At 34.8% G+C, this 14757-nt stretch overlaps 1 protein-coding gene across 1 annotated transcript; it reads left to right on the top strand.

Annotated features, from left to right (window-relative positions):
* The first annotated feature begins 3774 nt into the window (after positions 1-3774).
* On the top strand, positions 3775-13679 carry LOC107783190 (uncharacterized). Its single transcript, XM_016604169.2, has 4 exons — positions 3775-3994; positions 4986-6015; positions 10739-11606; positions 13272-13679. Exons 2-4 carry the CDS (start codon positions 5041-5043, stop codon positions 13316-13318), a joined length of 1890 nt encoding a protein of 629 aa, XP_016459655.1. The 5' UTR covers positions 3775-3994; positions 4986-5040; the 3' UTR covers positions 13319-13679.
* Positions 13680-14757: the final 1078 nt, after the last annotated feature.

The following is a 14757-nucleotide window of genomic DNA, read 5'->3' as shown; positions in this document are numbered from 1 at the left end:
GTTCGGATTTCATAAAAAATTATGTTGGTTTCTGAGGGGCGGGTCCCACGTTGACTTTTGTTGACTTTTTGGACTAAATTTTTAAGTCGATATTTTATTATCCGCAATTATTTTCAATGAATTTTAATGAAGTTATACAACTTATTTGAATAGATTTGAGCAGTCCAGAAGTCAATTCAAGTAAGAAAGCAATTTTGGAATATCGGCATAATTTCAAAAAGGTAAGTGTCTTGCTTAACCTCGAGTGGGGGAATTTTCTCTTAGGCATTGAGTCTTATGTGCAATTTGTGTAATTGAAAACCATGTACACGAGGTGACGAGTACGTACTTGGTTTATATGTGCAAATTTTATTGAGTTAAAGTCTCGAGCATATTGTGTAGTAAATTGGATAATTGTTGATATATATTTAATCATCTATTTGTCGTGCCTACATCCTTGTTGTTGAATCTGTTGTTATATGACAATTTGATGTAATTGTTACTTGATTATTTATGAAATTCCGTGAATTTGCTGGTTTGATAATTATTCGAATTTAATTTAATTTTAGATTTTTTCCCTTTGTAAATAAATAATTAAATGAGCTTAAGGAGAGGTGTTTATATAATTATTGAAAATTTAGATTTAATGAAGACTTTGCTTTATGTTGAGTAATTTCTATCTCTATTGATTATTTTTGGGTGTTGTACACATTGTGTGGAGCCTTAGGCTATTTGTTGTGAAATTAATTAACTTGGTTGTATCTTTGGAATTTTGGTTGTAGCCATTGGGCAAATTGTGATATGAATTGATTTTGTTATGTTGCCGTGATAATTTTCCGTGTAAATTGTTGTGTTGTGTTAATTATTATTTTGAAGATATAAGGGTGACATTTCACCATTGATATTATGTGGGTATAAGAGTGATATTTCAATGTGGTTGTGTTTGTTGGAATATTGTCTGGGCGAAGCGATAAGAGTGACAATAGGAGCAATAAGGGTGGCTATTAATATTGTTTGGGAGGAGTGATAAGGGTGGCTATATGAGCAATAAAGATGGCTATTGATATTGTCTGGGCAGAGTGATAAGGGTACATAGGAGTGATAAGGGCGGCAATATGAGCGACGAGATGTGATGATGTGGAGTTGTGGTGTTGGTGATTTTTATGTGATGCTGTAATTTTCTTGTGTTTAGTTTTATACCTTGTGTAATTTATCTTGTTGATGGTAAATTGATACCAATCTAATTTATGTTAAAATTGAGAGCCTGTGGCTATTGCCAGGCGGTTTATAAAATAAAATGTAGGCACGAGGTGCCGTGAATTGTGATATGAGATGGGGATATTGACACGTGAATTGTCCATGCAATTATGATATGAAATGTGGGCACGAGGTGCTGTAATAAAATGATAATGATATTTGGCACGTGAATTGTCCATGCAGTTGTGATATGAAATGAGGGCACGAGGTGCCGGAGAAATATGATGGTTTAATTACGGGCACGAGGTGCTGTGGAAATATGAAAAATTAGCCGAGACCCGTATTTACGAAAAATATGAAAATGGGTTGAGACCCGTATTTTTATGATTTTGAAATGAGGTATCACATGGTGACTCTTTAATCGAAAGAATTATATTCAAAATATTTATTTGAAAGGATTTTTATTCAAGAAGAATTATATGAAAGAATTGTATTTGAAAGATATTTATTCGACGAAATTATATTTGAAAAAGAGTTTTATTCGTAAGAATTATATGTTAAAGATATTTAATTGAAGAACTTGATTTAACTTGGTGTAAGTATTTATTAATTATTGAGCGATATTAAAATGACGATTTTATTGTCTTACTGTGCATATCATTGGTTGTTTTACAACATAACAATTTATATAATTATATATACAATAATAATAATAATATACCTAGTATATTTTTATAATATGGAGTCTGAAAAGGTAATATATACGCATATCTTACTCCTATCTTGTGAAGATAGAAATATTGTCTCTTCAAACAACAATATATATCATTATAATGGCTAAAATCCACCATACCTCTAAGAAAATTAACCAAATGTTTTTGTTCTACCAACAATAAGTATCTCAATTTAAGTATATCAATAAAATCAAGGAAATTGGAAGTCGTTCATGGCCTATCATGCACAACAATAGTATGTACTTGTTCACTGCAACGGTAAAGTAAGCATATAATTGAAGAAGACGTGAGAGAAAATGGGACCAAAGGCCTAAAGCCAAAAAGGGAACACAAATAAGGGAAAATCACACTGCGGGCGCAATAACAGTGCAGATATAATGCGTAGCCCCCACACCTCCTTAAATTTCTATTGTAAATGAATCAATTCTACCCCCACGCGCTCTTTGTTTTAAACTCTTATTTTTAGGGAGTGAATAGAATTTGGCCTCTAGGAAAAAATATAGAATTTGGCCTACCTGTCTAGTTTTTCATCATGCTATTTTGTTTTATTTCATTTTTTTTGTATGGAACAGAGGATAACTCATTATTACCAAAATAAGGTTACATAGATTTTTTTAAAAAAATAGATGCCCTATATTGGCTGCTTGAACTAGACTCATTAGTTTCTTTTCTTTTATTTGAAAAAAAAATGAGCAGACGAAAAATAGATACAACCTCGATACATTTTACTTGAAAAATTTCTCAAAAAGTTATTATTACTACTCTCATTCATTTCAATGTCAATAAAATAAGAAATCTATATAGGTTATAGCATCAATGGTTAAAATGAGAGTTTTTCTTGTATGATATTTGCATATGAACATGATAATTCTTATCTCATAAATATAATTTTGATTGATAGTACGTCTAAAAAACATATATATAGACAAATATTTAATAATCTTAATTAGACTACTATAAGAAGATATTTGTAATTTAGGTATTTAGATTATTTTATTATGATAATCAAAATTTGAAATTACTATCATACATTTATTTGGTAGCTCTTTAAATATGAAAAAAGCTAAAAAGAAAAATTTTATATAAGAAAATAATTATTTACTCAACGAAGAATGTAATTTTACGAAAATACAACCGTGATATTTCAATCGTACACATATTTAACCTTGTGCATAGATAATAGTGATATAATTCTGCAAGATCGTATAATTTTTAACAAAAAATATAAAAATAAAAATTCTCCCTATAGAGAACTTGAATGGTCATGAACTTCAAAAGTCATATATCAGATCAATTTTCATTTATTCTTTTCTTGAACATTAAATACTTGATTTAATTAAGTACACCACAACTTCTTCCCATATAGAAGAATAAGTCTTCTTTACAATCAAATTTAACAATAATCAATTCATTAAATAAAGATAACTTATAATTTTTATATCATTTGTGTCTTCACTTTCTTGTAGTCGATTATGTCGTAATCTAAGAAATATATTATTCTTGAAAAGAATTAGAGAAAAAAATTCAAGAATATATTGTGTTCAGTTAGTTATAGAAATAAAGTATTTATAAAAGTCATGTTTTACTTTTATAAGAACTAATTTTCTCATATATTTTGTTTGTAAGGACATTTCATTTTGATTTCAGGAAAACTAAGTCTATTTTTTAATTTACATTTATTTGGTTTATAAACGTTTTTCAAATCCAAGATTCCAAGAGAAGACCACCAACAAAGCCAAACACTGGGGTATCGACTAGCGCGTGGGAGAAGTGCGACTGATAAAGCAGCTCACAAAAAAGAAAGAAATCTGACCCCACCAACCCTCCACTATTATTTCATTTTTACTTCACTGGAATTAATTTCGCAATCTGCAACTACATTTTCTGCATAAAAATAGAAAAGAGAAATTTACCCAAAAACCGGTCTTAAAATTTGACTGTCCAAAATTTCTCCGAAAAAAGCACATTCTTTTTGTCCGAGAGCTGCTCCTTTCTCTACTCCTTTTTTCATACCCCAAGCTCTGCTCCTTTCTCAGTTCTTCTCTTTGCTTTTGGTTTTTACTTACTGCGTATACACAAGACAGGTTGGTTTGTTTTCTTGTTTTATTGCTTGTTTATAAATCTCAATTTGTCTACAATTATATGGGGTTCAAATTTTCTTTATAGCTTCTGCTAAGTGTAACCTGTTCTTGATTTGTTTAAATTGTTCTTTAGATCTATTTGATTTTGCAAGATGTCAACTTCACGGGAAGGATCAGTGGTTTTGTCTGCTTTCTGGAAACTCATTTGCATTTTAGAATCGGACTTTTATGCATTTTGTCTTTTTCTCTCCTTTAATTGGACTGCTCACTCTGCTTGTAGTGATTAATGCCTGAAGGTACTAATGGAACTCGGTTCTTTAAAGTTTTTGTCTGTGAAAATATTGCTGTGATTTGTGTAATTTGTTATTGAACTTGGATAAAGAAGTGCACTTGATTGTGGAACTTGACTAAGAAATGGTAAATGTGAAAATACACTGGGGTTTTAAGTTTAATTTCCACATTTCTAGCTCCCTAATATTTTGATAGCTCCATTTGTGATGTGGTAGGCCAATTGACTTCTTATTTGGTTAGTTTTTGACTTATGTCCTATCATATGTGGATCTACTGTTGCCCTAAGCAAATGTGGCAGGAGGGGTGATGAAGCACCAAATTCACGAGTTTATTGGCAAAGGTTGAGTGACTTGTGTCTTAGGTCATAGGTTCGAGCCCTGCGCCAAGCAAGCTAACTCTGGTATTTAAGTGGAGAAGGGTAGAGGGGCAGGCCTGTCGTCCTCGAGTTTCGAAAGCTGCGGTTGGCCCAAAGGGTCAGCTCCAGTCGGATTTCTCGGTCATAAAAAAAATGTATAAAAATACTTTTTTTGTGCCAAACCTCTGACTTGATGTGTTGCCGGTGACTAATGGAAGAGTATCCGACTAATGGAAGAATATCAAAGTTCTTTTGTTATGCACATTTGTTGACTTCTTATTGTTCCTGTGGTTTATGGTGCAAAATGCATTTCAGAACTTACAAATGCAATCCAACATATCGTTGCAGGTACTGTTGCCTATAAAAGGTGGATCAAAAAGTGAATTCTGGCTCTTTTGGTCGAATGAGCATGGAGAAAGCTTCTGCTGACTGTCCGTATCCTGGATGCTTCTTTTGTGTTATGAAGGAAGCAAACCCAAGCAAGCGCCGAGCCAGTATATTGAAGTTCTTTCGAGAACTTCCCTCACAGGATGATGATGGTCAAGTCCTTCCGATCAGTGGCCTATGGAATACTGCCATGGCGCATCCTAATGATCCGGAGTTTATTGAATTGGGGATATTTGAATGCATGTCAGCTCTTATTTGGAAGGGTTTAAAGAACCGCCGCTGGCTTTCACATGACCAAAATATATATATTCCTTATTATGCGGCACATATAATTGGATCGTACACCATGAATATGGAAGAGTTTGCCGAAAGAGCTGTGCGTGCTGGAGTCATCCCTCCTTTAGTTGAACTTTTGAGAGGTAGGCTAACTTGGGTTGAACAGAGAGTTGCAGTGAGAGCGTTAGGACATTTAGCTACCTATGCCAGCACCTTTCCGACTGTTGCAAGTCACGGTGAGATTCTAGAGCTCTCGATCCAACTCGCGATGAGTTCACTTGAAATTGTTTACTCTCATTTTTACCAGTATGTTGATAGAAGACTTAGTTATCATTGTGATCTTCTTACACGCGGCATGGGTGGAGTTGAAATGGAGTCCAGAAAAGCAGAAGAATGGGCCAGTCAGCTACAGTGTTGGTCCCTTCAGCTTATTAATTGCTTTGCTTTCAAACCTGAATTTCTTCCTACTATATGCAAGCCGGAATTTCTAGCCAAGCTTCCAGGAATGTGGGGTGGACTTGTTAATGAAAATTCCCCTGCTGGAATTGGTTTATTAAGGACAATTTGTCATCACAAGCTTGGTCGAGGGCCTGTTGCTGCATGTCCTGGTATTATAGAGGCATTGTGCAATATAGCTCGCTCATCAGATGACTGGCAGTATATGGCAATTGACTGTCTTTTGTGGTTGCTCCAGGATCCAAGTACCTGTCATAAGGTAATAATGTGCTTTAAAACTATTCTTCTGGAGCTAAGAGCTGGAATATTTTATTCGGTATTGGTATTAGGTTCAATAGAATCAAGTGGTGGAATAGGGTACTAATGTAGCTGGAATACTTTATTCAGTACTTTGGTTTTTGGTTCAATTGAATCAGGTGGTGGAACAGGGAAGTTCTATGTTATATACAACAACATACGTGTCTTGGGAGGGTAGTGTGTGCGCAAATCTTATCCCTACCTTGTGAAGATAGAGATGTTGTTCCGAAGACCCTCGACTCAAGGAAAACGAAAAAAAAAGGGGATAGAAATCAACCAGCAGTAACATATCAACAAGATAATAAGCTAATTGAAGAGAAGGAAACAACAGGTAACAAAAAAATTATAAGAATACAAGAGTACAAGACTAATACTACTACCTACTGGTACAACATAGAAATACGCTCGGCTATCCGCTAACCTCCTATCCTAATTGTCGACCTCCACATCCTCCTATCAAAGGTCCTCAGTAAGCTGACGTTGCGTCATATCCTGCCTAATTACCTCTTCCCAATATTTTTTAGGCCTACCTCTACCTCTCTTCGCACCCAACAAGGCCAACCTCTCACACCTCCTCACCGAAGCATCTGCACCGCTCCTCTTCACATGTCCGAACCATCTCAGCTTTGATAAATGAATTTATTTTCTCTTTTACTTCTTGGAGCTTAACTTTGATCACATAAGTTCATCTATTGACTGTGAAAGTGCTCCATTCCTTTTCCTATGTCATGTTTGCCTCCAGAACTTGTTAGTCAAAAATAGGTATATACTTCACTCTTTGGATGCCTCTTTTCTTAGTTCACGATATAGGTATCTCATATTCTCATCATAGATGTTTAACTGATCTTTGAAGTCAATTATGTTCATACAACTCTAATTCAAAGAGGTTGGGTCATTCAGAATGTGCAAGAATTCGTATTTGGGAGCATGCACATGTAAGTCCATAATTTGTAGAGAGAAGAAGGAAACAAAAGATGAGTGTTATAGTTATGGGAATTTTGTGTAAACTTTAGAGTATGCTATTGGTATGGCATAAGTGATCACCCTAAAAAGAAACCTTCTGTCTTAAAAGCAATGTTCCGCAGTACTTGTCCAAAAAAAAGAAAAATGAAATCCCCACAGAACAGGTTTGGAATACTGTTGTAGTATTCTGTTACTTAGCTTGGGATATACAGCTCCATTTGGTGAAGTCTATGAATACTAGAATAAGTATTCAAAAAAAGTCTATTAATACTAGAATGAGTATTGAAGATAAACATGTAACACCTGAAAGGTGTAATATCTAATGAGATGGTTTTAGTAAAAATTAGAAAGAAATAGAAATGAAGAAACGAATCAATCAGTAAATAGAAGAGTGCACATACTTTCAACACCACACTTGAGTTTCACGCTTTACATATACTCTTGAGAATTTCTGCCTTTAAGAACCTGAGTTCTGAAGTGTGATACCCTCTCAATCACATGAACAATTGGAAAGCTTTGTCAACTACCAACACCGTCAGTCCCCAGTTTCTTCTCCCCAACACCAGCATGTGCATGTGCTATGGATGACAGTTTATGTTCATGTATTAGAAGGAAGGACGTAAAGCAAAATGGTGGTGTGAGGATGTTGGTCATGTTTACTTGCAATAATTTTTTATTTCCCATCCTATTGAGCCTGATGTGCCAATCGGTCTTGAAGGTGTTTGGCTTTGCTCTGTCAAAAGGTTAAAATGAGCATCTTGTTTGGTTGATCTACTTCTGCGTTCAGATATTTTTTCACAATTTATTTCTGAGTTAGGTTGTTGTTAACAATGACAACTCTTTCTTATTGTTGTTGAGATGCACCAAATCAACAGGAGCCATACAATTATGGCTGATAGCATTCTTGTGAATCAGTAAGAAGGTTTTGTTTTGCTTAACACCTATTTTCAGGTAGAATCAGAGAATCCATTTTAGAAGTGAAATGACACAATGTGATGGAATCATATTAGTTTATCCTCTGGAGTAACCTTTAAGACCTTTTGCAACAGATAGAAAAAATCTACTTGCACAATGAGAATTAACTCCAACTGTTAATAGAAATGAGAAGAATAATTATATTAATTTACTTGCACCATTACACATTAGGTATTGGACACACTGAAAGTCTTTCTCATTGCGCTTTATGAAAGTCTTTCTCATCTTCTAGTTTTAAGAGAATGAATATTGTAGTTGCTTTAACTTGAGAAGAGAATACAACAACTACTAAGCCTCAGTCCCTAACAAGTTGGGGTCAGATATATGAATCCTCATTGATCATGTTTCTCCATTTAGATTCATATCAGGTACAAAACAAAATAAAATAAAAAGTACTAGAAGCTCTTTATATTTTCTGTTTGTATAAGAATTTCTAATAAGACTAAAAGACTCCTAAGCATAAGATCTAAAGAAATGTACTAACATGTTTAAAACGTATTTCCAACTAACTAGTATCGTCTATATGGATATTTTACTTCTATTGTGCCCCATCAGGGCGAAGTTATGTATGGTCAAGGGTGATCAACTGAACACCCTTCGTCGAAAAATTATACTATGTGTAGGGTAAAATATTACTCGTTATTGATTAAAAAATAGACTTTGAACACACCCTTATTGAATTTCCTGACTTCGCCACCGTGCCCTATCCTAAGCTAACAACAACAACAACCCAGTATAATCCCACTAGTGAGGTCTGGGGAGGGTAGTGTGTACGCAGACCTTACCCCTACCCTGGAGTAGAGAGGTTGTTTCTGATAGACCCTCGGCTCCCTCCCTCCAAGAACTCCTCAACCTTGCTCTTGGGGTGACTCGAACTCACAACCTCTTGGTTGGAAGTGGAGGGTGCTAACCACTAGAGCAACCCTCCAAGAATTCGAGGAAAGCGTAGGTCTTTATTGACAACTTCCTTTCATGTGATTTTAGGTCTACCTCGTCCCTTTTAACATCTTCACCCACCATGGTTTCACACTTATAGGCCGGTGCATCGGGAGGTCGATGCAAGACACGACCAAATCATCTTAATATACTTCTCATTTTGTCCTCAGTGTGTGCTACTTGCACCTTCTGGCAAATGTAAATTCTTAATCTTTTCTAGTCATGTATGACCGCACATCCATCTTTGCAACTCTCATTTTACGGATGTTTTTAACTTTAGCGGCCCAAAATTTATTCTCATGTAACATTGCTGGTCTTATAATTATTCTATATAACATATTTTTCACTACGGTAGTCATCTCCATATCACATAACACCCCAGTAACACTTTTCCATTTCAGCCATTCGATTTTGATTCTATGTGTATCATTTTTATCTATCATTTCGTTCTCTTGGAACAATGAGCCTGGATATCTGAATTATTTGCATTTAGGCACTATAGTCACGTCTAATCTCACCTCAATTTCACTCTTCCCATGCTCATTAAACTTGTAGTGCATATATTCAATTTAACTTCTACTTATCCTAAAATCCTTACTCTCTAAAGTGCTTCTCTATAGCCCAAGCTTTTGGTTGACACCTTTGCACAATAATGTCAGCAAATAGCATACACCATGGAACCTAATCTTGTATTGTGTTGGTTAGCTCATCAATAACTAGGATAAACAAATATAGGCTCAATGCCACTGTGTAAACCCATGCTAATGGGAAACTTCATTGCATCTCTATCTACTATTCTCACACTAATGATGGCTCCTTCATACATATCCTTTATCAAATTCATATTTTGACCGAGAGGAAAAGGCTTAACATATTTGACAGATTCAAGACACTTCTCGAACTTAGGACTAATTACTTTGAGTAGACTCTACGGTTAATTGTAGCTAGCAAAGTCCTCAGGCTGTAAATACTTTTGAGACCCCTTGTCTTACCAATGACATGAACTTGACTTATCAAAAGAAAAAAAATATTCTAGAGAGGCCATGTCAGTGTTATGACTAACACTGTGAATAGAATGCAACTCGAGGAAGATGAAAACGTCAAATAAGGAACAGGCATGTCCATGCATACTATTGGCTCTGTACCATTGTTTCCACAATGTACACTTTTGATTGCTCAGAGTTTAAGAATTTCCGGTCTCTTTCTGAAAGTTCTGCTATTCATATTGTTCCTGATATTAGTATCATTATAAACTACTGCAGCCATTTTCATCTCTAGCCTTCAGGTTCGGTATTGTACTGCTATGATCCATTAACATGTAAAGTTCTTTTTACTAGAACTTTAGTTTTTGTTTACTTATATTAAAGAAAGCGTAAATACAAAAAGTAATAAGGAAGAGTTGTAATTTGGCATCTTCCTGATGCCCTTTCAATAATATTATCTTACTTCATCAAAAAAAAAAAGAAGTAAAAGTAATAAGGAAGACTAGGAGTTTTTCAAGGAATTTAACTCCACTCTGCGGACTGACCTTCCTTAGCAACTGAATCTATGAGTTCAATCAAATCGTATGTGGTATCAATTGAATAGAAATGGAAGCCTTCAGACATGATCTCTCTATGGTTTCATAGTCAAGAGGTGCCCATACGATGAGATTGTCCCCAGCTTTCTCCTATTTTCTCTTTGATAGCAATTTACAATATTATATTACAGCCATAAGCTGAATCTTAAGAAGCCATTCCATGCAGTATCTTAACCATAGATCTGGACACCGTTAAAAATGTCGAAGTTCTTATCTACTATTTTTTCTGTAGGTGATTGAAAAGACCGTACCTGCACTTGTGGATCTTGCAGAGATATCATCCCTTGGGGATCATAAGAAGCTTGGAGACTCTATAGTCAATGTTCTTCAGGAATGTATTGAATCACAAGGGACAGGTCGTACTCAAATCAATAGCCATGTGAAAGAAGAGGTTGACGAACTACTGAATTCCAAACAGAGACTAAAATGGGAGAAAAATATGCCTAAAGAGGACCTTCATATCAAACAGGCAGCAGCACTGGTGGTAAAACTAGAAGGAAATTCCCTGTTTTCATCAGGAAATATTTCCGGGGCTGCAGCTAAGTACTCAGAAGCATTGGCATTATGCCCAATTAGGTCAAAGAAAGAGAGAGTGGTGCTCTACAGCAATCGCGCTCAGTGTCATCTTTTGTTGCAACAACCCTTGGCTGCTATAGGTGATGCTACTCGTGCATTATGTCTCCATAATCCTGTGAACCGTCATGCCAAAAGCCTTTGGCGAAGAGCTCAGGCGTACGACATGCTTGGTTTAGCCAAGGAGAGCTTACTAGATGCTATTCTGTTTATAAATGAGTGTTCTCAATCAAATGATCCAGATCTGTCTTTGAGACAAAACAAGGTTCCTGATTATGCTGAGCGTTTAGTAAAAAAGCAGATGCGTGCAGCTTGGTTGTTTAGAGAGGCTGCTATTAAACATGGTGGAGTTCACTGTGAGGGTGATGCTGGAGACATGTGTGGCCAGGAAACTGATGATTCTGAATGGGAGACAGCAAGTGAAAGTGAAATAGGAAATGAGGAGAGGGATGAAATTGGTGATGACATTTGTGGATGGGAAAATGAGGTTGAAAGGAAGGATAAGTACAAAAAGGCTTCAATCAAAGGTAATTTGATTCCTAATTTCTAATGTTTAATTGCACCTATCACTCTAAGCTTATAGAATTGGTGACTTATCCATCTTGAGAATATAAGCTATACCGTGTATATGTCAACTTGACTGAAGTTATGATTTTTATCGTCCTTGCTTAATTAATCTTGTATTCAGTATAGATTTCATAACAATTAAAAAAAATTGTATTCAGTGTAGAGTGGGTGGATCTTTCACACCCTTCGTTTTGCCTCAAATGATTCCATCTCCAACTCTTTCTAAGTACATAGCCCATTTTGTCTATGATGTTAAACAGTTGAGAGCAACTGTCAATGTATGTATCCCGATTTTTCTGGAAATCATATTTAATCTTGAACAGTAATATATAAAGTGAGATATGCATAAGCAACTTTCTTAACTCGGTTAAATGCTGGATTACCAGTGGTGTTATCCATTGTCGTTACTTCCTGAAGAGAGGGGAGCAAGCTGGACATGAAGTAATTATTTAATGTATACAGCAAGTGATGCAAGTATATGATTTCCTTAAAATAGTAAAAGATTAGAATGACGAAACAAATATCTAATAAAGACTTCTCTTGGACGCTTACTATGAAATTCACAAATAATAAATCTTTATTTTCTAGCAGTGTCAAATGATTGTTTAACATTTTCTTCCAGGATTCTTCATGTTATTTTCTACATCTTTAAACTTAGCATTATCTAAATGCCAATGAGTTATCCTGCTGATCCTTGTCTAGACATTTTTATTGTTTAAACAGTAATGCTTAAAGATTGGCATGGTTGGGGCACTGTTAGTTGAGGGATCCGGATAGTTTGCCTATGAGTTCTTGGTAGTTGGGCTTGTTGAGCAAGTGCAGAATTAGCTGTAAGACCATGGTTCATATGTCTAACCATAACATAAAGGGGAATGTTAACTATGTCTGCCCTTCTTTCCTATGTTTCTTTTTTTTTTCCTTTGTTTCGTTTGTGTTTCTCTTATCTTTACATTTGGCGTTTAAAAAAATTAATATAATGATTAGATCCGAAATTAATATAGTTTCCTTATAAAAAAAAAAAAAAATTAATATAATGAATTTGATGATCCTAGTTCAGTATATCCTTTGAACTTTGCTTCTGTATGTTAACTTTCTGCATTAATTGTTTCTCACCCATCCCAATAAAATTTTATTACTTTCCTTTTTTTACTGTGTCTCCAAGTTATGGTCCACTCTTAAGCCTAATATGCATAGACTACCAAATGTATCTTTCCAGTGAGGTCCGCAATAATTCATGTTAAAGCTTATAAGAGCAAGGGAAAATGACGATGTAAAGATCAAAGAGTTCCTGAATATAAAATGGTCCCAATCTTCCTGAAACTGACAAGAAAAAGAAAGAGCAGCTAATCAATTGGCATAGAGGGAGTACAAAGTTTTTAACTTACTTTTGTTGGACATACCTAATCAAACTAAGACCTAATTGGATGAGAGCTCTAGCCTTGTGGTCAAAGCAAGTTTTTGGAATGCACATTGTTGTACATGAAAGTTCATAGTTATGATTTCTGTAAACATTTACTGTTCCTGTTGAAATTGGTATACATTTTGTCCTTGTCTAGATGTGTTTCTGAATTTATATTGTGATGCATCTTGTTCTTGAACTTGACCCAACTTTTACACTGATGCAGAGATAAAACATGGATACAATGTGCAGCTTACTGAAGACGACGTGTAAATTTTCACCAATTAACCCTGTTCTGGGAGTTTTAGCATCCATTAGCTTGAGAATCTAAGTGTCTCTCTTGCTATGTCTACTCTGCACAAAGGCCAGAGGTGTTCGTTGTTGTTTTTTGCATGTTGCATTGCTGAATAATCTCTCCCCCCTCCCCCCTCTCTTTTTACATATAGTTTAAATAGAGCTAGAGGAAAAGAAAAGAATTGTTAGTGTGTTTATTTTACAAGTTTTCCTTTTTGGTTTTGGTTTGTTTCCAAGTCATTCTTTGAGAAATCAGCAAAGTCAAAAGTGATTTCTGTACATAAACTCTTGGGTATCTATTTGGCTAATTCTGGCAAAATGCAGTTGTGAGTCATCTTCATTTATATGATTGCGTCCGAAATGATTTTTAAGTATTTATTATATGGACCATAATTTATTAAAGCAGTTAGCAGAAGGCTAGAATGGCTTAAATTGTGTTAGCCTAGAGGTTGTGTTTGAAATTAACTACTCAGTTTATTGCTGTTTCTTCCCAACTTACCTTCAAATATTCGATACATTAAATTACTACTATTAATGTAGTAATTTCAGGCGTTATAAGATACATTATTTATCATTTATAACATGTTATTTTCTTACCAATCAGTACTTCTTATATAGGGTTACTATTGCTATTCATATGATCATAACAGTAAACAAATCAACAATCTTTTTTGCCTTTATATTTCTCCTCCCAATCCTTTTTAAGTTTGGTTTGAACTGCATTCTGAGCTAGCCTAATCAACATAAACCAAAACTTGTTGACTGATTTAATATACTTAATAAATTTCCTTCCTACCTTGTTTAATTTCGTGAGAGAAGATGTAGATCAGCAGTTTCTCATAATTTCCATTTGTATACAAGTGCATTTACAGTCGTCTTATTTATTAAATAATGTGAATGCTACTGCCTACCTTGAGACTGTTGTGTCTAACATCTAGACTTAACTATCAACCATTTTGATCCCTTCCACCAAACGGATTCCAAAAGTGAAAGTCAAAATCAAGAGTTTAAGTACTCAGTTTTGGAGGAATTTCCTTTTCGTTCTGTAGTATGTGTATGTACATAAACTTACATTATAAAAATTTTGCTAGTACTCCACATCTTTTTTCTTTTATCGTCTTTGTTGCTTATAGTTTGTTCTATGTTAAAAGAGAAAGAAAAAGAAAATGACACACACATATATGTTCTCATGGAAAGCTAATTTGTCCGTTTGCTTTTTTAAAAAAAATTGTGCAAATATAGTGTTCAATGCTTTTCTTAAACATATTACGTACGTACGACTAGAATTTTGTTTCGACTATTGTGGGTTGTCCACTAAAATATGTGAACATCAAATATGCTGCTCTAATTATAAAACTTGTGTAGACTTTTTATCCTGCATTTAGCTATAACGTTTTCTGTCACTTCCATTTTTTTTA

The sequence above is a fragment of the Nicotiana tabacum genome, chromosome 13, assembly GCF_000715075.1.
Source record: "Nicotiana tabacum cultivar K326 chromosome 13, ASM71507v2, whole genome shotgun sequence".
NCBI lineage: Eukaryota > Viridiplantae > Streptophyta > Magnoliopsida > Solanales > Solanaceae > Nicotiana > Nicotiana tabacum.
This window is presented reverse-complemented; position numbering and strand designations above follow the sequence as displayed.

Excerpts from the sequence above, each read along its gene's own strand:
- LOC107783190 (XM_016604169.2), top strand. The coding sequence starts at position 5,041 with ATGAGCATGGAGAAAGCTTCTGCTGACTGTCCGTATCCTGGATGCTTC. Across the intron at positions 6,016-10,738 it reads ATCCAAGTACCTGTCATAAG|GTGATTGAAAAGACCGTACC; the intron begins GTAATAATGTGC and ends TTTTTTCTGTAG. Across the intron at positions 11,607-13,271 it reads CAAAAAGGCTTCAATCAAAG|AGATAAAACATGGATACAAT; the intron begins GTAATTTGATTC and ends ACACTGATGCAG.